The 24129-nt window shown below is 35.7% G+C and overlaps 1 protein-coding gene across 4 annotated transcripts in view; it reads right to left on the bottom strand.

Moving 5' to 3' along the window:
• The window catches only part of KDM4C (lysine demethylase 4C), a 297078-nt gene that overhangs the window by 131003 nt on the left and 141946 nt on the right, over nucleotides 1-24129 (bottom strand). For 2 of the 4 annotated variants that reach the window (XM_048930997.1, XM_048931000.1), the window contains 3 exons: nucleotides 5603-5796; nucleotides 2826-3067; nucleotides 525-880 (listed from right to left, as the gene is read on the bottom strand). In XM_048930997.1, the coding sequence (XP_048786954.1) occupies nucleotides 525-880; nucleotides 2826-3067; nucleotides 5603-5796 (792 nt within the window). The remainder of the gene's footprint in view (nucleotides 1-524; nucleotides 881-2825; nucleotides 3068-5602; nucleotides 5797-24129) is intronic. The other 2 variants (XM_048930999.1, XM_048930998.1) reach the window with 2 other exon arrangements.

Below are 24129 nucleotides of genomic sequence, written 5' to 3'. Positions count from 1 at the left end.
AAACAAAACATTTTTTTAAATATAAAGGTGTGATAATAAATACAGTACTCATTTCTAATTGAGGATAACACAAAACTGTGAGGAGTGATTGACTCGACAGGCATACAGATAAACCCCGAAAGTCTAGAGAGTTGAGCTGACAAAAATATTATGAAGTTCAACAAGAAGAAATGCAGTGTCCTGCAAGTGAGAGGGACAGTCTCAAGCACCAGGACATGCTAGGGTTCACCCAGCTGGAAAGGAGCATGGCAGGAAAAAACCTTTTGAGGTCCTCATGGATACCAAGTTGAGCAATGTGCTCTTGCAGCTATGAAAAATAATGGCATTCTTGGCTGTATCAGATCAAGCATCAGTGTAACGTCAAGAGAACTAAATTAACTGAATTAGCTGAAATTAACATTTGATTAAAATCATGTATATTCTTAACTGCCTTACTATAGATATCAGTTCTCATTAGGAACAGTTTTGGTCATGTATTGAATCAGGAATATATTAATATAGTGATGAAAATTTGCTTCACATACATTGGATGTTTCCATGTCATCATCTTCATTCCTTTTTGCAACTGGCAGTTCACCATGACTCAAGCTACTTCCACTTTCTAGGTCACTGACATCATCCTCTGTGGAGACATTCACCTTTTTAGCTGGGCTTTCTGCCTCAGAATTATGTTCCTGGCACTTCAGGTATGGTATGGATGATTTAGACTTATACTGAGTTTTCAAACTCTCTTCTTTCTTACAGCTGGTTGAAATGGGCACACAGACCCCTGAATCTTCAAATGCAACGAGAGAGTCACTGGAATCCTCCTTGTCCTCATCAGCTTTTGGTTCCATTCGTAACGGAACAGGACAGGAAAATGAGTCTGAAAGGATGCTTCCTGTGGATCAAAAATATGGCTTCTTAATAAATCTCACATTATATTACTGCATTTCACTTCAAAACAATCTGAATTATTCAAATAAAGAATACAGTTCCTCATTTAGAAATCATACAAAACAAATAATGTAGTGGAAGAACATACATAAAAGTGGAATATAGGTTTGATCACAGAATAAATTAAATGTAAAATTTTGAGTTTGGAGTGTGAAATATAGCTTTAATCTTCTTATGGGCATTTTGTGTTTGAATTGCAACAGTTTTAAGTGATTCAAAATAATCAATATTCATGTAGCTTGTTTACTCTGACAGCTTGCAAGCACTTTTACTGGCTGAAAAAAAACACAGTATAGAAGGTTGGTATATTGACCTTTATGATCTGCATTTATATGTATTATGCCAGTTTTACAAATGAAAATAAACAAAGACTAATGGTTTATAATTAGGAAAATATATTCCAAATAGATACCAAGAATATTTTTGAAAGCGACAGCACTAGTCTAAAAATGAAAAGCAATTAGCATAAATTTATAGTTCAGCAATTACTGTAATTTCATATTTCAGTGAAATTTCACCCTTCAGTGCAGAAGGGTGAAATTTGTGTGGATTTACTTTGTTGAAATTCTTTATCTGTGGATGCTTCCATGGATTTCCATGTTTTCTGGGATGTTTTCAGACAGAACAGGAGGCTGGAGAGGGGACCCAAAAAATATGTTCTCAAAGAACTCTATGCCACACACCGCAGTGTACTTTTCAGCAGCACTTCCAAGGTAATAAAGAAAAAAGACTCTAAAGCCCCCTTTCGCTTTTTCTTCACATTGGTTATTTCAGTGTGCTCTTCTGATAAAACGACAGAGCAAATTAGAAAACTGATAAAAGTCCATCCAATAACAAAACAGAATCTATGCAAATGAAGACTACTGCCCCGATAGAGCATAATGAATGTACTAGCCAGAGATAACTCAGGGCAAATCCCTTCACCTGGAGCTACCAGTGTCACATCTAAAATGGTCCTTTCCTTTACAAAGGTGAAGGTACCACTTTTCAACAGCACAAGGAAAAACAGATAGTGCTCCACTTTTCTCTGCTTTTCCTTCCCTTATCAATGAGCGCATGAAGGAAGCTAACTAATCACTATAACCGATCACTAGTTTCTTAGTGTTCATGGAACATTTCAAACCTCTGTTAAAGTTGGGGGAAGTTGTAAAGGAACAGCACTACAAAAAGCTTCCATATTGGATTAATCAACGTGGCACCCTCATGGGCTCAATCCTGGTGTTTACCACCTCTAACGAAAGTAACACAACTATTAATAATTGCAACCAGGAAAACAGTCCGTGTATACCAATCTTTTGTATAAATTTGACATCACAGGACTGCCCTCAAAGGTAAGATTTCAAGATTTGCATTTTGGAACAGGAATGTATATACTTGAGCTACAGTGAAATTCAATATTAAGAGAAAGAACAGATTAAACATATCAGTAGATCTCAGTACGAAATCACTGTAGGGAACAAAGCACCTTTGACTTCACAACAGCTTTATAACTTGCATTATCAGACTGTTAAAGGGAAAGTGACAGTAATTTTGTAGTCTGAAAATAGAGAATTTTTTTGCACAAAGACTGCTTTTAACATGCAGTACTCTTGATAAAAATACATGTAATGCATTGCAAGTATATATGTTCAACACTGTCTGCATCAGTGTTATGTCATCCCATGTTTTGCTGTATAATTGCTATTACAGGAGTTATACAGGTGATGCTACTCTCAGTTCTAAACAGTAATTTGATTATTCACTTTTACTGAATCAACCCCCTCTGTGTAACTTTCTAAGTACTTATGTTAGTATTCTACGTAGGATAGTACAATGCTTTAATATCAACTAATCCATGGCATCAGAGAATCTACAACTTACATGTGAAAAATCATCTGTCCTTATCTCACCTGCAACCTTGACATTATCCAATAAATGTTGATCCAGCTGCATTCTGCTACTGCTTTCTTCTTCTCCAGAAGGCACTTCTGTATTTAGCGGACTCACTTTTTCATCTGGTTTTTCATTGACCTTGAAGCCATCAGTAGTTGCTTCAGTCTCTTTGATTTCTGCACCAGTTGCCATAGCAGATTGTCTCTTGTCCCCTGGAGTTTTAAGCTTTTTAGATCGAGATCTGTTGTGCTGGAAGCTGCTATAAGAGATATTGCTGTCAAAGTAGAGTCTGTCTTGGATAAGATGTCTACCAATATATATGTCCCTTTCACCTGCTTAAAGTGGTAAAACCTGACAATTTTTCATCTTTTTGTGTTGAGATAGTGTTTACAATTTATTGATAGATTAACTATTTGATTTAACCTTCTAATCTTTTTCACCATTCTATGACAGAAGTTATTAAACTGTAAAATGATTTTACATGACTATCACTTAACCAGCATCCAAATTAGTTTTTTGATGAACCATTCTTTTGAACCTGAAAGAGATCAACCATTAAGAAAGTAATGAAAGCAAAACTCTCTCAAATGTGCTAAAACCAGGTGTTACTTCCCATACCAACGCCAGCAAAATACTATATCAAGTACCCTTATAAAATCAGGACTGCCCATATATCACAGAAGGTTTTATACACATTTTAATACAAACAAGCATCTGAATGAACAAAAAATTCTGATCACCAAATATTCTGAACGTCTATTATATCTAACAATAAATTTGACAATGATTTTTAAAAACCAAATTTGAAATAAAGTCTTCCATACATGCTTTTGCACTCTCAGAAGCTGGAGAGCAAAGTTGGAACAAAAGAGCTGTGAGCCTCTTTCAGAAACAGTTTTGCAGTTTACGCGCTCAGGATAAATGGGAGATTGAAGTCCAGTTTCAAATTCAACTCTGTGATACCAAAAGAGAAGATCTGTATCTGACTGATCGTATATTAAACTGTAAAACTGATGATGCATTTGCAATAAATGCCCAACTACAGAAAAAAAAACAGGAGATTTTACAATGGTCTTGCATGTGAGACCCTAAACATCTCCAGGAAAAAAAGGAAAAAAAAAAGTTTTGTTAACCTTTTTCCTTTATCTAGTATCCACTAATCCATACCTTTCAACATCCTCTCAAACACCAACAGTAATAATAGTATTTCTATAAAATTGTAATTCCAAGCATCCAAAGTGGATACTTTGACAAACTGTAAAATTTGTCAAAGTATGATACAACCAGTATTATAACTGTTTTTATGCAGTTGTGTTGAAGCAAACTATTTCAGCTTCAGATGTTGAAGTTATGTTATGTACGTGCATTCATGAAAATCCCCATACATGGTATTTCAATTTTCCCTGTGTTGCAACTAACATAATTACCAAAATCAAAATGATTACAAATTTCATTTGACATGTTGTAGTAGAAATGAAGCTGAACAAGTACTTCATTCTCCCTTTGTAAGATGCATTATTAACATGGCTGAACAAAAGCCAATCAAGAATTAAACAACATAGGAATGTGCATGAAATCATATTACGTGTTCCTGTGATAATGCTTTCAATATGATTTTTAAAAAGTCTTTGCTTATAGTTAAAAATGCATCCAAGTGTACAGGCGCAGTTATGCCACAACATAACTGAAGCTTACTACAGAGCAAAAGGGTGCTGAATTAGCTAATGCACAAAATCATTCTATTTGGGTTGGTACCCTTATAAGAAACTGGTGGCTCATCTTCTTTGTTAGCTGTCTTTAATACCTGATTATATCTAACAAACTGCTCTTAGCAACCTGAGAACAAACCCAATGTTACATTCCTCAGCTACGTTTCTCCTCTACAACAGGAGTTGGTTTTCTTCTGTATGAAGAAATGGGTTGATTTTTCTATTATCTTCCTCAGTAATGACATGCACTCATGAAGAAAATGATGAAATTCAAAGTTAAATAGAAATTTGGAAAGGTATTGTCCTTAACCCAGAAAACTTCACCGTAAATAGATATCAATACAACAGCCCACTCTACACTAGAAGCTAAGATGATCTTTATTAGATAATGAAAAAGAAAATCCATAAAAATCATGTTCAGTAAAATCAGGACAGGAAAGCAGTAGTGCAGAAACAAAATGTATCTGCGCTATGTAAACAAAGACATGATGAGCAACAAGAAAACTAAACCAGCTGTAAAACTGCTTTAATAGGTCAGGATTTGAAATGTAGTACCTTTAGTGCCAGCTGAGATTTTTTTCCTCTATTTTTGTTAGTGGTGCAAACATAAATAACTGGGATTTAGACTGTTGTTATGATCTATCGCTGACCTGAGGTAGATACAGAAAGGTTTTGGCTGCTGCACTGAGTCTGCTAAACAAGCAATGATATCTCCTTAGAACCAGATTGTAGTGAGGGCTAAGACTGTTGCTAGAGACATCACATGGCTGCAGGGATTCTGCCACAGCTCCATGCCTTGTTTTTCCAATTTAATCCCTATCTCACCTGTGATGATGACACTTCTCCCTTGTTTTTTGGATGCAGAAGTCACTAGAAACAACAAAATTTTGTAATTTTCTCTGGAATGATATTTATTAAAGAATGATTCTAAATTCCAGACTAGAATGAATTTTGACGTTCTCTATGCTCATTAACTTCAGCCATGCATGTAACAAACTAGAATAGAATGTCAGAGACATACAAAAGAAACAGGGAAATGGACAACATATTGAAAACAACCAAATGAAGAATAAAGAAACAAATACCTGTCGGAAAGTTTCCTTATTTTCTTTCTTCTCTGTAGCCACATCTTTACTTCAGGTGTTGATTCAGGAGTCGGCTTTGTATGATCAATGGTATATAAATCTTTGCCTTGTTTCCACAGCTGGTATCTGTCTGGCTGAAACTTTCTCACAAAAACGTCCATGGAAATTGTGACCATGTCTTTCCTGCAGGTGCACTGCGAAAGAACAGAGGAACTTGAGTGACAAGTTGTATAATATGTCACAGCTTGTAGTTAACAAAATCAAAAACAAAAATCCCACATGTGAAATCCAATTCTTCTAGTGGTAAGAACATTTAAAGTTGTTAACTCAGAAAAAAATGTGATATTCCAGGATATTACAGAGGTACTTCAGCCCAGTTAAGACTTGACTAAGTTCTAAAGCTAAGAACAAAAAGAAGCCATACCCTTACTTCTGTCTCTATTAACTGTGCTTTGTAATTTTAAGAATAATATATTGAATCCAAACGCTGCACAAATCCTCAGCAGCATCATTTCTTATTTTCTTCTTAAAAATAAGTGACATACTAGTCACACACCCAAAAGGTATTAGCAGGCATTTATAGGGTTCCAACTTCTACATCTCTTCTAATGAGAAATTTGTTAGTTAAGAAATGCACAGAAGTACCACACCAACTTTCTGTTTTGTTTGTGTTTTCCAACAAAGAGGAAGGAACAGGCAAGAATGGGGAGCAGACATTTCAAAATTTTATGTTTTAAGGCCTAGAACAGAATGTTATTAACCTGTAATCTAGCCTTCTGTGCAATGTACACCTCAAAATGTCATGCACTACTTCCCTCATCAACTTCACTTTGGTCTCTGATCAATAATCTTCATATTGTTTTCTTTCAAATCCTGCTTATCGGTAGAATATTTTATACCAGTTGAATTCACACTTAACAGTTGTGAAAATGGGATTCTTTGACAGAAATGCTGTAAATGCTAAGAGATGATTTTATATCTGAAGTTATTTTTCCAAAGCTTCAAAATACTATAAGAGGCTGTGATAAATAAATCAATATGCCTGCAGTACATGCATTTTCCAGATTGAAAGCAAATTGGCTAAAAAATAGATTCTTACGTGGAAAAACTTTCAAAGAATTTAATACTATAGATAAATGACTCTGTTAATGGGCAAAACTGAGATAATGTTTTCTTTAAGGTAAACAGTGATATACAAAAAATGCTAAATACATAGCCTGGCTTTCCAGATTGCTACAGTTAATTTAAAAGGAGTGAAAAAAAACATGGAAGGTGTTTACTCTTATAAAAATTGAAACATGCTTGTGATGGACTGCTAGTGTTTACTAGCTTGCTTTCTGTAGAATGATGCAAATTCTTTTGTCTGCTCTTTCTACTTATTTCTAATCTACCCTTCTTTTTCTTGAAAAGCGTAAGTAGTACAATGAAAAGAAAGAATCAAGGTGTATTAACATGTTTGCTTTCCTTTCATTCTAAGAAAAAATATGAAAACCTGAAGGCAAAAGCTAGAATATGGTAATGACTTAGTGGGAAGTTACTGCAAACACAAAATATTTTAAAATGACTTCCCAAATTTCAGTTAGCACAAGTGATTTTTTTTAAATTTAACATCAGATGAGGCCCAGTCTCCAGACAGAATTATCTTCTTGACCAAGTTTCTAAACTTAAGGATACAAATAATCTATTATTTCATTCTTTGAAACGATTATGTCTCAGAAGTGAGAAAAGTGTGTCACAAAATCACAGGGGTTGGAAGGGATCACTGGATATCATCCAGTCCAGCACACTCCTAAGGCAGATTTTCTACTGTGGATTGCACAGAATTCTGTTTTCTTTCTTCAAAAGGTAATCCTGTGCTTTTGTCGTTGGTACACTTGTAGTATGATGTATTCTTTTTTTTTTTTTTCATTAAATGCCTAGCTCCATGAAATATCTCTGAATTTATATTATGTTCGTTATGTACGGATTCATTATGCTCATTAAGTACAACATTCTCTGCTGGAAAGTTTCCTCCCCATTTTGAATTTAGAATGGGGTGAGTTTCTGAATAATGAGGTAAGGTACGCAGTACCCATATTCAATGCTATCATCACAGCCTCATTCCACACAATTCCAAATAGTTCCTACCAAAACACGTTAGAGCTCTGTCCCAATAAAGTCCCTACTACTACTGTGGTAGCAATATGTAGGGACTGTCATGCAGAATAGCCATGTGCAACTTCAGACTAGAGCTATCACAAAGTTAGCTTCAGAATCCTACATCAAAATATGGCAGAAAAAAAAATTAACTCCTCCATCTACATACAGACAGCAGAAATACACTGCAGCCTGACTTTTGCTGAAAAGCCAGTTACCACCACTTCAATAAGCACAGTTTAGAAGAATCTGACATAATAGACTGGATACTGTTGAACTACAATTTAAAGATAATTCTTAAAAACTTCTAATTCTTAAGAAATGAATGGTTAAGTTTCAAATATATACAATCTACTCGAAGAATAACAATGTTATCAGTTTAAAACCACATTTTATTTAACTAACATGTTTAAATTTAAAGTCAGTTAAATCTCACATTCAGCTAAAAAATATGGCTAGATTAAGTAATCTGAATGTCAACATCAATACGCTGCATTTTCACAATGCCACTCTATAATGGAAGACTATATGAAAAGAAGAAGAAGCTGGGGATGAAAGGACTGAGCAAAGCACTGCCAAAAAAGTCCTGGGGTGCCTCTCCTATAAGGACAGACTGAAAGAGATGGATCTGTTCAACCTGGAGAAAGGAAGGCACCAAGGTGACCTAATAGTGGCTTATCAGTATCTAAAGGGGAGCTACAGGAGAGAAGGGGACAGACTCTTCAGCAGGGCCTGCTGTGACAGGACAGTGGGAAACGATTTCAAGCCTAAAAAGGGGAAAGTTAGGTTGGAAGGAAAACATCTTTTGCACTAAGGGTAGGAAGGCACTGGAACAGGTTGCCCACAGAAGCGATTACCGCCACATTCCTGGAGACTTTCAAGGCCAGGCTGGACCAGGCCCTGGGCAACCTGTCATGGTTGTGCATGTCCCTGTTCATTGCAGGAGAGTGGGTCAAATGACCTTTAAAGATCCCTTCCAACCCTAAAGATTTTATGATTCTATGATTGTAAGAAAAGTAAACTCTGAAATTGTGGTTTTAATCAGTTGCATTTGATATTAGTTTTTATTCAAAAGTATCTGATCAGAATTCTCTTTTTCAAATAAAATCTATCTATTCATTTATCAATCTATGTACAGATATTCTGTGAAAGACTTGACATCATTTGAAACTGTTTCTCTCATTCATCATATCCTTGATCAGTCACAATAAACAGTAACAGAAAAGGAACTGAGGTATCTGGAGAGTGGAAGGTGCATATGAAGTTGGTGCATTACAAGATTTTTCATTTCTAAAAATAATATACGTAATATGTACAAGAAACACTATTATCTCTCAATTCACACACAAAATCCCTTCCAAATTCAAGATGCATTGCACTACATGCAGGAGAAACCGTTGTTTAAATAAAAATATAAAGTATCACTGTTTTTTCTGTTAGCTGTAAGACTTCCAGCAGTTTGTTGGAGGGGGGGGGGAGGGGGGGGAGAGAACATTATTTAAACCCAAAGAATTAAAAAAACATCAAGAAAAAATGCATTGTCTGATGGAATCATAATAATACATGAAAAGAATTATGTTTAAGTGAGGCACAGAATTTCTGTCTTTCAGCAGTCTTTGATGAATTTCCACTACGTTTTAACAGCTCTATTGCAAGTGGCTTAAAAAGAAATACCAGATACTAGGAATATAATTGATTTTTTTTTTTCTAGACGTCTTTAAGCTGCTAAAGACGTAAACCTCTGAGTAAAAAGTAATGGAGAAATATCATGCTCAGCACTACTACTGCCTGCCTGAAATACAGAATATATAGAAACATATATACAGAAATATATACAGAAAATACAGAAGACAAGCTTCTAGCTACTGTAGTAGCTAGATAATTGGATAAACATTTGGAATTACCATATTAGACAGTAAAAACGGGCATTTTCTGAAAACTACTTTGACTCACTTTCCCTAAAATAATCGAAGGGAAAAAAAATGGAAAGAATGAAAAAAAAAAATACCAGTGTTTTTGATAGATAAATTGGAAAAGGTTTTTTGAGGTTTTTCTTGGTGGGAACAATGTTCCTTTTTCATTTCTCATTAGACTGACATACAGCTGACAGTTACAGGATTTCCAGCTTCTGAGAAAAAGCGAACGAAAGCTTCTATTTCCAAAGTAAAACTAAACATCACTCTGATTACCAAGCCAAACCTCAAGGGATACAGGCACAGGGCGTACCACTTTATACTATAATATTTACTATATTACATTCACAGATGATAATATTAATCACCTAACGTATTTAAGAGAAGATCTCAAATCAAAGATGTTAGATCCCTAAATCATATAATCAGGAAAATGAAAACAATAAAAAAATACCAGCCACTACTTCTGCAACCTGCCCCAGTGAGCAGACAAACATGACTGTCTCTGGCCACTATCTACCAGTGTTTGTACTATAGGAGTTATCTTCACCACCCAGTAGCCCTCTTGGTGGCAGGTAACAAAAGATGACAGAACGGGCAAGTTTAGAACATTCTGGCCAAGACTGGTACGTAGAAATGAGAGAACATTAGATACTCCACAGCATACCTAATACAGCCCTGCCTACAGATAAAATATTATTCACAAATAAAATATTTATTGATTTATTAATTTATTGAATTATTCAAAAATAATTCACAAATAATGTACATAATCCACAAGACAAAAAATCATGTAAAAGGCAGCTAGCTGATGTTGGGATGTTGCAAACATCCCAATCCATACAACAAAAGGAGTTATTTTCTACGTGCAGAAGAATCCCTCTGAAACATGCTCTTCAATCAAAGAGTAGTAAGATAATCAGAGTAATTAAGAGAACAAAATCCTCTCCCAGTCTTTTGGTATTATAACATCATCAAAGTAACAATTACTTTTATTATTTCATCTATCGTAAAGACACAGCTTGGAGGTAAGCAATTCAGATGACATTTATTAGTAAATGCAGGCCTTTTTAGCAATGAGGGAGAAGAAAAATATATCAGCAACTTCAACCAATTGGTGTAAACAAATGTGATACATATTTGCAAGGAGAAAAAACTACCTAAGCAAGGCATGCTTAGCCACATATTTTTTTTTTCCAAATAAAAGTTATTTATAAATGGAAGCAAAGAATAACTGCTTTGTATTTAAAAAAAAATCAAATTATTCTCATTTGTTGCTCTAATTCAGAAAAACTGAGATGAACATGTCAAGCTTCTAGATCTATGCCTGTTTGACACCAACCCAAGCATCTTTTAAAATAGTATCCTTTACCTAACTACTCTCAGTGACACAATGGTAGGATTCATGTTTTGACCAGCCATATTTTGACCCTATCACATCAACATTAGGACCTAAAAAAAACCTCTTAGATTTTTTTTCGACAATTAAGAACTAGTACACTTCCCTCCTTTATGTAACCATTTTTTAAGAAAAAATTGTTTTATCTTATACACTGTAGGTAAAATTTCACTCTGTACACCTGCGGACAGCAAAAGAAATGAAAATTTCACTTTGTAAAAGGAGAATGAATACCTGTAAAACATAAAACAAAGAAACAAACAGGATAAAGAAAGCATCAGGCTGTTAAGCTTTATATGCTACACAAATCACAGTCAAAAAAAATGCAGTCTGAAAGTCATCTAGTCAAGGCATTTAGAATCACACAATCACTGAAGTTGGAAAGACCTCCACGATCTAGTCCACCTACCAGCAATATTTCCCCATTATACCACGTCCACTAGCACAAGTCTAAACCATGACCCTTAGTACAGGATTTCTCAAATCACACTTTTTCATGTACTTTCCTAACTGTTTCCAGCGATTAAAGCTTTCTTCACAGTACACTGGCAATGATGAATTTATTGGAGATATACATTTTATTTATTTATTTACTTGGATTCTTTTCCCCAGTTTAACTTCAACTGCGCCGTTTAACAGACCATTCTACCGACTGCATTCCACCCTTGTTGCAATACCTTAAACAAATGATGCTCAAAAAAAACGAGAAATGAATTTTGATAAATTTCAATTAATAAGTGCAGTTAGAACTACATCCTATGGACTACCTGTAGAACAAGTGTTTGTCAGGCAGTGTTTGCTTGCAGGACAGAATTTAATAAATCCTAGGAGCAATAACTGTTCTGTGCTACAGAATCAGGCAGTGATGCATTTTCACACTGGCCTTCTGGAAACTTCTAGGCACAAACCTTTGATATTAGTTAACCATCTACACAAACTGCAATAAAGCAAGCCTTCCTCTAACAGTCAAAGAAAATACAAGCAGATCCTTCTCACATCCGGTCATACAAAACACAAATTCAAAACATCACTTTCTATAAAGGCCTTTTTATAAATTCCACAATGTGTTAAGTAAATAACAGAACAAAATACTTCTAATAAAATCATTATTTGTATTCATATATGCATAAGCAAACAGACTGCAATACTTGTAAAATAGTCCAATATTTAAACACTGCATTAAAAAATATTTTTTTACTTGATTCCTATTTCCAATTTACTTTCCACTTACTCATTATGCCACCTACACATCCCTCCACAAAAAAAAAGGGTTTTTTTATATTGCAAAATATAAAAACATAGAACTGATTCCATCAGAGCCAGATGCCACTGTGAAAACACATCTGTTTTCATACAGAGCACCAGCATTCTCTTGAAACCCCGAGAACAGAAACACTGACAGGAAATCACTGAAAGAAGGCCATCTTCTCCTACCTCCCAGACTTTCTTTCTGTTTATGTTATCCACCATTACTGATTATACTTTCCTAGCTCACAAGACCCAGAAATTACTGACTTAAGTACAAGTTCAGTGTACTGAAATAAGCAATGAAATTCAAAATAGAAGCTAAACAGCAGCCTATGATCCAAGGAACTTGATGGAAACATGTAAAGATCCAGATTACGGTATCTCTACATATAGCAAGGGGAGGGAAGAGGTTTATATATGTGTGATAACGTTACAGGCCACCCTGAACTCTAGCTTCTAATTGTCATTTAGAATAACAGACTAATATACAAGATAGCATGCTCACTCTTCATGTGTTGCTACCCATCCCAAAGATGACACAGGAAAAAACAAGACTGTACTGTCATGTTTAGTGTAGTGAAAACAGCATCATTATCAACAATGCCGAACACACATAAGTAGAACAAGAACAGTAAAACTATGCCTCTGAAGCTTGACTGGTTTAAGGTTCCCTGTTTCTACTGTGTGTGCATGTCTGCTTTTTTGTGAAGGGTTTCTTTTTTCGAAGCAATGGGAAGAAAGTTAATTTCCACAGTCACATTACTCTTGAGTATCCCAGTTCTGTAAATCTTCTATTAGTATCTTTCATCACTACTCTGACCCATTCAAAGATTGAATCATTAACTATTAACATTTCTCTCTTCAATCCTTCTCCTCTCTTGCCAGGATTCCATCCTGGATGCCTACAAACAAATAGAAACCCTTTGTCTAGAGCTTTTCTCTGCTGCACATCAACTGCCCCCTATACTTGTCTTACTCTGTGTTGCTTACCTTTGTAGTACATTTGGACTGCCCTTCCTAAGCTCTAGAAGGTAAAGGCTTAACCTAAACTATGTCATAATGCTTGCACTAAAAACAGCAAGAATACTGACCTGTGAAGACATAATTTACTACAAATAAATTGACTTCCATCTCCTGAATACCTGAATTAACATAAATATATTAACACAAATAATATTTTAAGTATAAAAATAGCCTGTGCAATCATATTTATATATTGTGAACAATAAATTGTATTTGTTAGCCAGCTAATGCAGGTATACTATAATGCTATTCCTCATCTTCAGCATATAAATTCCACAGACATGATAGAATCACAGAATGTCTTGGGTTGGGAGGGACCTTAAAGACAATCCAGTTCCAACCTGCTACTGTGGGCACAGCTCCCAACCATCAGGCTGCCCAGGGCTCCATCCAACCTGGCATTCAACACCTTCAGGGATGGGGCATCCACAGTTTCTCTGTGAAATCCATTATAATGGATTTGCTTACAGAAGGTCTACTGCTATCAACTGCAAAAACAGGATTCACAAGCAACACAAGTACAGAAATTCTCAACATCTACATACATCCTTAGCTCTGTAGCTGTAGCAGAATTGAAATATACTGTTACATAATTCAGTGAAATGGTAAATCTTATTAAAAAAATGTTCCTTCTCTACTCTGAACAAAAAAAAATATTTTGCAAATTGATGTTATTGATGCCACTTGGGGAAAAAGTTCAGGTTAGAACATACTGCAGATTTTAAGGGGGGTGGCAGACACGTATATACACCTGATATGGGTGTACAGGCCAATGACTAAGAACCTTTCCCGCTATTCTGGGGGTCTTTTTATTGGCTAAACTAAATTGTTACCTCCATTTAAGGACCATTTACTAACACAGCTATTAAACCTGTATATTATTATTCATGGTACTAGTTATGCCAGTAAGTCAAATTCTGTCAGGGCTTTGAAATGAAATTAAAAAAAAAATTATAATCTTAAGACTTAAAAATAATTTAAGAGTCATAGCAATTTAAATAAATGAGCATAGATTTTTTAACAGCAATTCAAATTTTATGGGTTTCCAAGCTAGTTGCCATTTTTAAGAATTTTGACTGCATCTTTATCGGATCATGCTCACAAGTAGATCATGCTGAAAACTGAATTCTGCTTAGACTTATCTAAAGCCTTAACACTGCTGGACATTTCACAACACTGCTTCTGAAGCACAATACAAAAAATAGGTTATTAATTAACAATATTATAAACTATTTTTAAAGTTGATAAAGCAATTTTTTTAAAATAGTTTTGAATGTAACAAGACACATTTTTCTCAGATTTCAGCTTCTAGCATACAGAATACTGTATTAAGAAATTTTAAGAACAACAAATTAACATTATGAATAGTAAATTACAGTACATAATGGCGTCCGTCTGGGCAAAGAAGAATTCAGCAATGAAATTCTTATGGGACAGAAAAGATGTTGTCAAGTCTTGTGTGAAGAAGAGAAAGCACTGCTACATTCATTAAGTTAAGGTACATAATAAATAGCTGCAATAGCTTGGCTCCTTTTTTCAAGATCACTTGCCTAACATCTGTTACACATAGATATTTTGCAGCATCTGTACATACTGAGTCAAACAATAAGCTCAATAAACCACTGACAGGTTTATATACCAACAACCTCACCAGTTGTTAAGAGGAAAATCCAGAGAATAGGAACTGCAAGAATTAACACCTAACACAATCTTCTTCTAGACTGTGTTATCAATCTATTAAATCATTGTTTAGCCAATAAGATTCTTAAACTAAGTTCATGTTTCCCAAAAAATACTTCATTTGTACTCCTGCTCAGTACAACAGAACAAAATTTAGCAAACCTGTATGCTTTCTAGCAGACAATGAAGATATCAGTTCTATACACAAGCAGGAATTTGAGAACGCTTTGCAAATACTATTGTTTTCTCCTGATAGCAGAAAAGAAGAAACCAGACCACAGAAAGAACTGTTTGTCAAAGTCACATCACAGACAGAACTGATACTAGAATGTCTTTGATTCTCCACTCATTGATCCAAATGGTAAATCTTATTTCTGAATAGAAGAAAATTATTTTCACAGGCGTCTTAAAATATCTCTTTCAGTCCTCTCTAACAAATCCAATTCTGCCGCAGAGAATGAAAGGAAAAACAAAATGTGGAGGGCAGAAAAACATTAATGAAAATCAAAGTAATGATCTGGCCCTACGAATATTGCAAAAAGCAGTAAAGAGCAGAAATTAAACAATTTCCAGCTACCCACTGACATAATTTGCCTTTTAACAAAACACAGTAAGGAAAGAAACAGTAGATATCCAGGGTTCTAGCTCTGTTTAACCCAATTAAGTTTATCAAGCACTGTGATTTTTAAAAACAAAACAATCAGCAACAAACAAACAAACAAAAACCTCCAATCTTCCAAGAAAAACAAAAAGACATAAAAAGCAATCCTGTCAGAAACAATGCAAACAAAAAAGCACTAAGAATAATTTTTTACATATGCAGTGTAGCCTTAAGGAATTGTCCTTCAAGCATCATTGCAAACAGCTATCTTAAAGCCTTCTAAAGGCAGAGGAGCTAAGAGCTGAATTAATCATGCAATAAACGCTGTCCTATGTAACTTGTGAGTTTTATTTATGTAGGTTATTGTTCACATTTCTACATGTCAAGAAAATTTTTTTCCCAAAGAATCCCTACCAGTAATTTAAACCCAATCAAAGATGTTCCTTTTGGCCTACTACTGATCATTTGTTGTCAGAAATACTAGTTGTCCCATTAATGACAAGAAAACTACCTGTCAGTACTTTCAGCTCTTCAGAATGACCATGAGTTAAAACATAGCAGAGTAAGATCTTAGTCGATCAAGTTTGCTGGGAGGATTTTGAATCTATTAAAGAGGAACAGAATTACTACTTAAAGAGGTTATTATTTGCATACAGTTTTTGCATACAACTTTTTTTTTTTTCTTAATCTGGCACACACAAAATTCTATACTTATGGCACTGCTCATATTTCAAATAAAGGCAGACTACAAAGTCTTCCAGCAACAGATGTTTGGTGAATATGTTATCTTCAGTGGTTTTGTTCTGTTTACTGGGCTTCCAGATTTTGAACGCCCTAGCAACAATGAAAATCTTACTAACAATGGCATGTCATAAACAAGGTTGCCTGTTATCTTCGGATTAACACACTTCTCTCACCATTTGAAATTCTTGAAAAAACACTGCCAGAACATAAAGCAATTTGCTTTATGAGACTTATGCATGTTAAACACATACACGTATAAAGTACACATATAATGTCTACATACGTATGTGTATATATACAATGTACTAAAATTTTCATTTCTTTCAAAAACAGTTTGATAGTAGCAAATCCAACATGTCCTAACTTTTGAGGAGTTCATACTCCTTCCACAATTTCCTCTCAAACTGAGCCAGCAACAAAAGAAAGCAACTTAGTACTTTAAAGTTGTCTGAAATTTCCCCTTAGCACAGGAACACTCATAGCTACTACCAAATATAACCTGTTCAGAAACTGTCTTACATCAATAGCTTGGCAGGATTTCACATTGTGTTTTCCCCTTCCCGCTACTTCATTAATTAAAGTAAAAACAAACAAAAAGACTTGTTAAACCTTTACAAGGACAAACAGAATATCCTCCACAAATGGGAGATTTTGTCTCATTGTTAACAATGCCACTGAGGATAACGCTGTTCTGACATGATGAGAACACAAGCTTTGTAACACAGCTTGTCTAGATTTGGGAAAGTATGAGAGGAGGTGGACACAGAATGACAGTAAGGAGGAAATAGTAGAGTCCTTTATGACTTTATCCTTTAATACATAAAAGCTGTGTGGAAATCCCATCAAAACTTTTCATGTTCAGACATCGGCACATTCTCAGCATAAATGCTTGCAGGTCTGTGAACCGAGCAGCTCAAAACATACCACTGGCACCCAGGACACGAAAACCCAGTGCTCACAAGCTAACTGTCATGGTTAGTATCTTGGAACAGTAGGTGAACTATTAAAATTACTCAAAAATACAACTTGCAAAAATGTAAGAGCCAAAAGAGTGGAACAACAGCATTATGTATTTCACTGCCACAAAAAAAAAAAAAAAAAAAAATAGAGTAGAACCAAAGGAAATTTCCTCAGATGAAGTGTGCATTCAGAATAGGGTTAAACCACCCCTAGACATTTCTGAAAGAAATTGAATATGTTTCTGTTGACTAAGGCTCTTGCACACAAAAAAACCCACACTCACTGACGCGAAACAAAGCTCCTTCTAGCAAGTACTGACTTATCAACAAATACATCATTGTCATTAAAGATCCTAGAGAAACATCTGCCAACAGTCATGGAAAATTGAATTCCTTCCTGGAAAATATGAGTTTCCAAAACAAAGTAAACAAAATAAATAAATAAATAAATAAATAATATTTGAAAATCAACAGACTCTGTACAAACACACTGAATTACATTTATACCCCTAATGAAAAAAATGCCAGACCATTCAAAGCAATGGAATTACCTTACTCTCAAGTGAAAAAAAGAACAACTGCATATTGAGGATGTAGGCCTTGTTGGGTTACAGTCTCTAAACGTATGATAACCAAATGAAGGACTTTGACAGAAGGCAATAGCCAACACTTCTCTCACTTCAGATAATTGAGCACAGATCTACGTTTTGCTATCAAGGAAATACAAAAGGAAAAAAAACCAACCTGGTATTGCAGAATAATAATATCACACACACTGGACCTTAAAAACTTTAGAAGCAAAACCTGTATAACTATCTATAGACAGCTGATAAAAGCACAGAAAACTACACTGACACACGGTCTTTCTTCTCCACTCCTTCTCACAGTCACACTCACAATCTTCTATCTTCTGAAATTGGGAAGGTACTACCACCAGCGATCTGCATGATTGCAAAGTATGTACCATTAATGTATTCTCTGCAAGACTGCATGATTATACATGTTTACACTAATTCATAACAACCCTACCACAATTCCTTGGTGTTAGAAGCCTATGAAGATCTATGTTCAATATGGTATTTTCTTCGATTCCAAAACAGTATTTCTTCAATAGAATGTAGCCAAAGGATGAGTCTTGATAGATCAAGTGGGCTCTAACTACACCTCCTAGCCATGCGTTAGCATTTTGAAATGTGAACTCAATAAAGAATATGAGAAAAGTTATCATTCTTCTTTTTGGACAGACGTAGAATATAAAAGGATCATACAAGGTCTATGTGCCTTCTTTCATAATGGCTTTCTAAATAATTTGAACTGTTATCAGCCAATTGTTCCATACATCTTGACAAAAGCTCACAATTACATGACAGTATGATGTTATTGTTAATATATTAATACTACTACCAATGAACACCAATATTTTACCAACAATATTGCAAGGTTATAAGGAGCCACTAAATCATGACCTAAGCATCACATCTATGTATGGCAACTCAACTACTTCCCTGGGCAGCAGGGACTCTATCAGTGAAGAAATATTCCCTAATATTCTTACTGTCTGGGAGACTAGCCCTCAGTTTGCTACCACTTCCTCTGAGGTAACTGTACAGAGCAGTAAGGTCTCCCTCAGCCTCCTTTTCTCTAGGCTAAATAACGCTGTATCCCATAGCCGCTCTCCCTAAGACTTGTTCTCTACATCTTTCAACAGCTTTGTTGCCCTTCCCTGGACCAGCGAATGGAACTTACGTAGTCACAATGTCTAATATAAATTAATGAAGCTCCCATAGGAAAAAAAAAAAAAAAAACCCACAAAAAAAAACCCACAAAAAAAAACAAAACTAGAGCTACTTTCCTGGGCCTGAAATTTAAGATAAATAGTTCATCACCAGTAGCTGCTTGATGATTTCAAGATAATAAGGTAATCAGCTTTACTTCATCACAATCAAACCACTGGGATATTAAATATGAAACATTTTAACTGAAGTTTTTTGGTATGCATAAGAACATAAATACTGTTCTGACACTGAGACTTCCTTAACAACATCTGATTTAATCAAATAAACAGGATTTTATGCAGAGTTCACATTACTGTGGATATTATTTAAAGAACATAAAACATATTCTTTTACTGATTTTACTTCATTCTAAAGCATACATTTATTCCACCTGGAATAAATAAAACTGCTATTGAAACGTAAAGGCTTTAACATCAGACAAATACCTTGCTTACACCTTCATGCAAAACAACAGTATATTACACGCTCTTCCCTCAGAAAAGCCTCTGGTCGAGGTCTGTACTTGGTAGAGAGGGAACTGATAAGACCAAACAAATGGTCCTGTGTGATATCTTGGTGGCTTTTTCATCTGTGCAAAGTCCATTAGTCAGACAGAACCCATTCAAAAGGAAAAAAAATGCTTTATCAACTATGTATTAACTTCCAGCAGTCCAATACATTTCTACAGGATGTTCCATCCACACCTGCAGCTAGCCTCAAATCTATTACAAACAAAGCTGGTGTAGTTCCATAGGCTAGCAGATAGTAGAAAAGAATCCATGATAATTCAAACTCATTCTGCCCAGCTGTATTCCCAGTCACAGAAAAATACATCTCTGTGTTATATACAGTCACACAAGAAAGGTGCCCCCTCCCTTTACCCTCAGCAAGTTTGCTGACGACACCAAGCTGAGTGGTGCGGTTGATACGGTGGAAGGAAGGGATGCCATTCAGAGGGACCTCGACAGGCTGGAGGGCTGGGCTCGGGTGAACCTGATGAGGTTCAACACGGCAAAGTGCAAGGTTTTGCATTTGGGCCGGAAGAACCCCAGGCACCTGTACAGGCTGGGAGGAGTGGTCCTTGAGAGCAGCTCGGCAGAGAAGGACCTGGGGGTCCTGATGGACGAGAGACTGAATATGAGCCAGCAGTGCGCTCTGGCAGCTCGAAAGGCAAATGGGATCCTGGGCTCCATCAGGAGAGGGGTGGCCAGCAGGGACAGGGAGGTGATTGTCCCTCTCTACTTGGCTCTTGTGAGGCCCCATCTGGAGTACTGTGTCCAGGTGTGGAGCCCTCAGTACAAGAAAGACATTGAGATTTTGGAAAGGGTCCAGAGGAGGGCGACTAAGATGATCAGGGGGCTGGAGCACCTCCCCTATGAGGACAGGCTGAGGGAGTTGGGCTTGTTCAGCCTGGAGAAGAGAAGGCTGCGGGGTGACCTCATTGCAGCCTATCAATACCTGAAGGGAACCTACACCCAGGAGGGGAGTAAACTCTTCAAAAGGGCTGACGACAGCAGGACTAGGGGAAATGGTTTTAAGTTGAAGGAGGGAAGATTTAGGTTGGATGTTAGGGGGAAGTTCTTTACTAGGAGAGTGGTTAGGCCCTGGAACGGGCTGCCCAGGGAGGTTGTGGATGCCCCGTCCTTGGACGTGTTTAAGGCCAGGTTGGACGGGGTCCTGGGCAACCTGATCTGAATGTGTATGTTTGGTGGCCCTGCTAGGCAGGGGGGTTGGAACTACATGATCCTTGGGGTCCCTTCCAACCCGGGTGATTCTGTGATTCTGTGATTCTGTGAAAGGCTATATAGACAAATGTGTAAAAGGAAGCAGTATATGAGTATATGCTGTTCTTTTATTTACGCTTGAAAAATTCCTGTTATGATTTATGAACTGTAAAAAAATAAAACATGCATAAATATGTTTGCCATTCATAAATATGTTATTTAGGAGAAAAAAACATAAGCAGCAATAGCTCTCTATTAAAAAGTGCATTTTTAAATTTAATATTTAAAAAGCCTTTATTCGGCTGTGTGACGCAATAAGGTGAAGTCAGGGAAAAAGAAAGTAGCTTTAGAAGTATAGAACAAAAGATGAATATAAATACTCCTAACTGTTCTAGTTGTGCATTAAATATGTTTTTTATACTTATATACTCAATATTGCAAAACTGAAATGCTTACTCTGTCTTTTCACGCTGAATCGAAAAAGGTAAACTTCCTCTCTATGTAAGCAGCTAATTAAACCATTCCCAACAAAGATAACTTAAAAGAATAACAATTTGTTGAGCAGCATCATTAGTTTTTAATGGATACTTTCTTTGTTTGCTGCACATATAAAAAGCCACCAAATATTTAAAGGAAATCAAAGTTTACATTCTACAGTTGGCCTAAGGATCCTAACTCAACAAACACTGTTGAGATCAAGTTTGATGTAGTGTCCAAAATTCTGGACATTTTCATTCCATTTTGAAGATGTGAAGATGGAAGTGAAAGTCTCAGTTCTGATTCACAAGAGCATTCCCTCTAAGTTCAAGTGTGGCATTCAAACATGAATACACTTCACACTGCCCTCAAAGAATCACCACTCGCATTTGATTCAGGGAAAAACTATCATTATGTCCTCACATCAACATGATTATTCCCAAAAGTAAAGACTAATGTCAAATTACATGTCTTGATTATTTAGCAGCAGGACCTGACAGAGAAGAAATTAATCTATGCAGAGAGCGAAAGAGAATATGTAAATATCTTCAGATAAGATGGAAATGACCACAGAATTTTTATTTCTGCCTTACTCCCTGCTAAACATATGTAAGTGCTTTAAGGCCAAATTCTAGGAGATAGCACTTACAAGTTTTGTGTTCAGCACGGGTCTCTGAATACTTAATAGGGTTATTTTTTATTTATATTGCATGTGATAAGAGCAAATTAGATCATTAAATTTTAACATTCCATGAAGAAATGATAATGGCTTTCTGATGATGTTGGAATAGTCTGTATAAAACTTTTGCGTTTACTTTTCCAGTGTGATCAGCATCTTGTTTTATTGCGCAGATGTCACTCTACCAAATTATTATTGGATTGTTCCATCTTTAAATAGATAATTCTACGCCATATGTTTGTGCAGGAATAAAGATTCTTGCTTTGGAACATACCATATTGCTCTTTCTCACTAAAATACAGTTAAAGAATTAATGTTTAACAGACACATGCTGCGTGTCTATTCAACCTGCCTCAGGGGAGGACGTGACACAGAAAGGGTAAAGTTGCTTGATGTTGTTTTCAACTGTAACCATCTCTAGTCAAAAAGAACTAGTAATTTAATCTCAAGATTTGTACGCTAAAAAAATCACAACAGTTAAGATGAAGGAACAGAGAGTTATATTCTTTGATAAGTTGCCTTTAAGCTTATCTTCTGAGAAAACAGTTTCTTCAGCTTCTGCTCACTTCAATGGAAGCTGAAGATACAACGTGGAATTAGGTATTTTATGAACACAGGTAGATTAAGGGGGAAGAAAAACTGCATTGAAGAGAAACCCAGATGGAAAACAACTTAGGAAAAAAAAAAGTTACGAGTTTCAAAGAAGGGTCAACAAAATTGCTTTTTAATCCATCTTTCTAAAATTCATCTTTAGCAGATCATATTTTTCATTTTGCAAAAAACAGCACTGAGATGTGCACCTTAAAAACTTTTTTCTTTTTCTTTTCACATACTTGTGAAATACTATCCCTTCTATCCTGTTTGCTCTGAAAAGGAAACATGAACATTTCAAGCTTCAGAGCTATTTCACACAAATAAATACTGAAGAAAATGCAATGGAAGTATAGTATGATACATCCTGTTGTTTTTGGAAAATTCTTCGGAGGATGAATTGTAGTAAACTGAGCTGTTAAAAAGCCCTATCAAAGTCTGCGTGAAATAAATCACCTAACAAAAAGCCAACAATTATGACAGCAATTTCCACAACCAAATCTCTTTTGCCAGGTACCTAGCAAGTGAGGCAAGAATTTCAAGGATTATTTCTTTTTATATTCATTTCTTTCAGACTCACTATAGGGAAAAAATGGAAAAAGGAAAAAGGAAAGAAAGACCTTTAACATCGTCGTTCACAACATTGTTGTTACTAAGTTAGAGGGATATGGGGTTGATGGATGGACTGTTAGATGTTTAAAAAATATAACAACAAATGGTATAATGAAGAGCTTAATTCCAAGTGGAAATCAGTAATAAGTAGTGTCCCTCAAGTCTCCATGCTGGGACTACTCATCATTAGAGGCACTTAAAGTCAGGCAGGATGAGGCTTTGAGCAACCTGACCCAGAAAAAGATGTCCAGATGTCACTCAACACCCTGTATAGAATGGCAAGTTTGACTAGATGACCTTTAAAGGTCCCTTCCAACCCAAGCCATTCTAAGATTACATGACTATAATTCTTATTGCATAAAAATCAAGATTATGTTTTATGTTTTTCCCTTTCTTGCACTAGATTCTGGAAAAAAATAAGCCCAAACCATTCCCATCAGATGCTTTTGCAGTTCCAATTAGGAACAATTCAATTACATCTACATTACATGTATTCTTTCACATTTGGCCTACCAAGTTGGCAACTCTAATATTAGGAACGGAACTTTTTTCTTACAAGAGCTCAATCTGGAAATTTACTTCCACAATGCATAAAAATTTCTTTGCACTGTCAGCCTAAACACATTCATGGATCATTTATATGAGTAGTTCATATTTGTAATGGAGTGAACGCTTTCGCATTTGCGAGTACAGTATCTCTAAATTCAAACGGTTTGCAATGAGACCAAATGATTTAATTACCCACTTGGGTAATGTTCAATGCCATGTGCTTATCTAACAGATATAAAAACTATACCTGCAGAGGACAGGTTTTTTGTAGAGCTATTAAATAAGCAAATGAAATTGAAGTACTTGACACTTATCAAATATTTGACCTAAGTCTACCACTATGCCATAGCACTACCACATTTCTGCAACAATGTCACTTAGGACTAAGATTGTTTGCTTCACAGAAAATATAAAAAC

This window comes from Lagopus muta, chromosome Z, assembly GCF_023343835.1.
Source record: "Lagopus muta isolate bLagMut1 chromosome Z, bLagMut1 primary, whole genome shotgun sequence".
Classification (NCBI taxonomy): Eukaryota; Metazoa; Chordata; class Aves; order Galliformes; family Phasianidae; genus Lagopus; species Lagopus muta.
The sequence above is the reverse complement of the archived record's forward strand: the minus strand, read 5'-3'. Positions and strand labels throughout refer to the sequence as shown.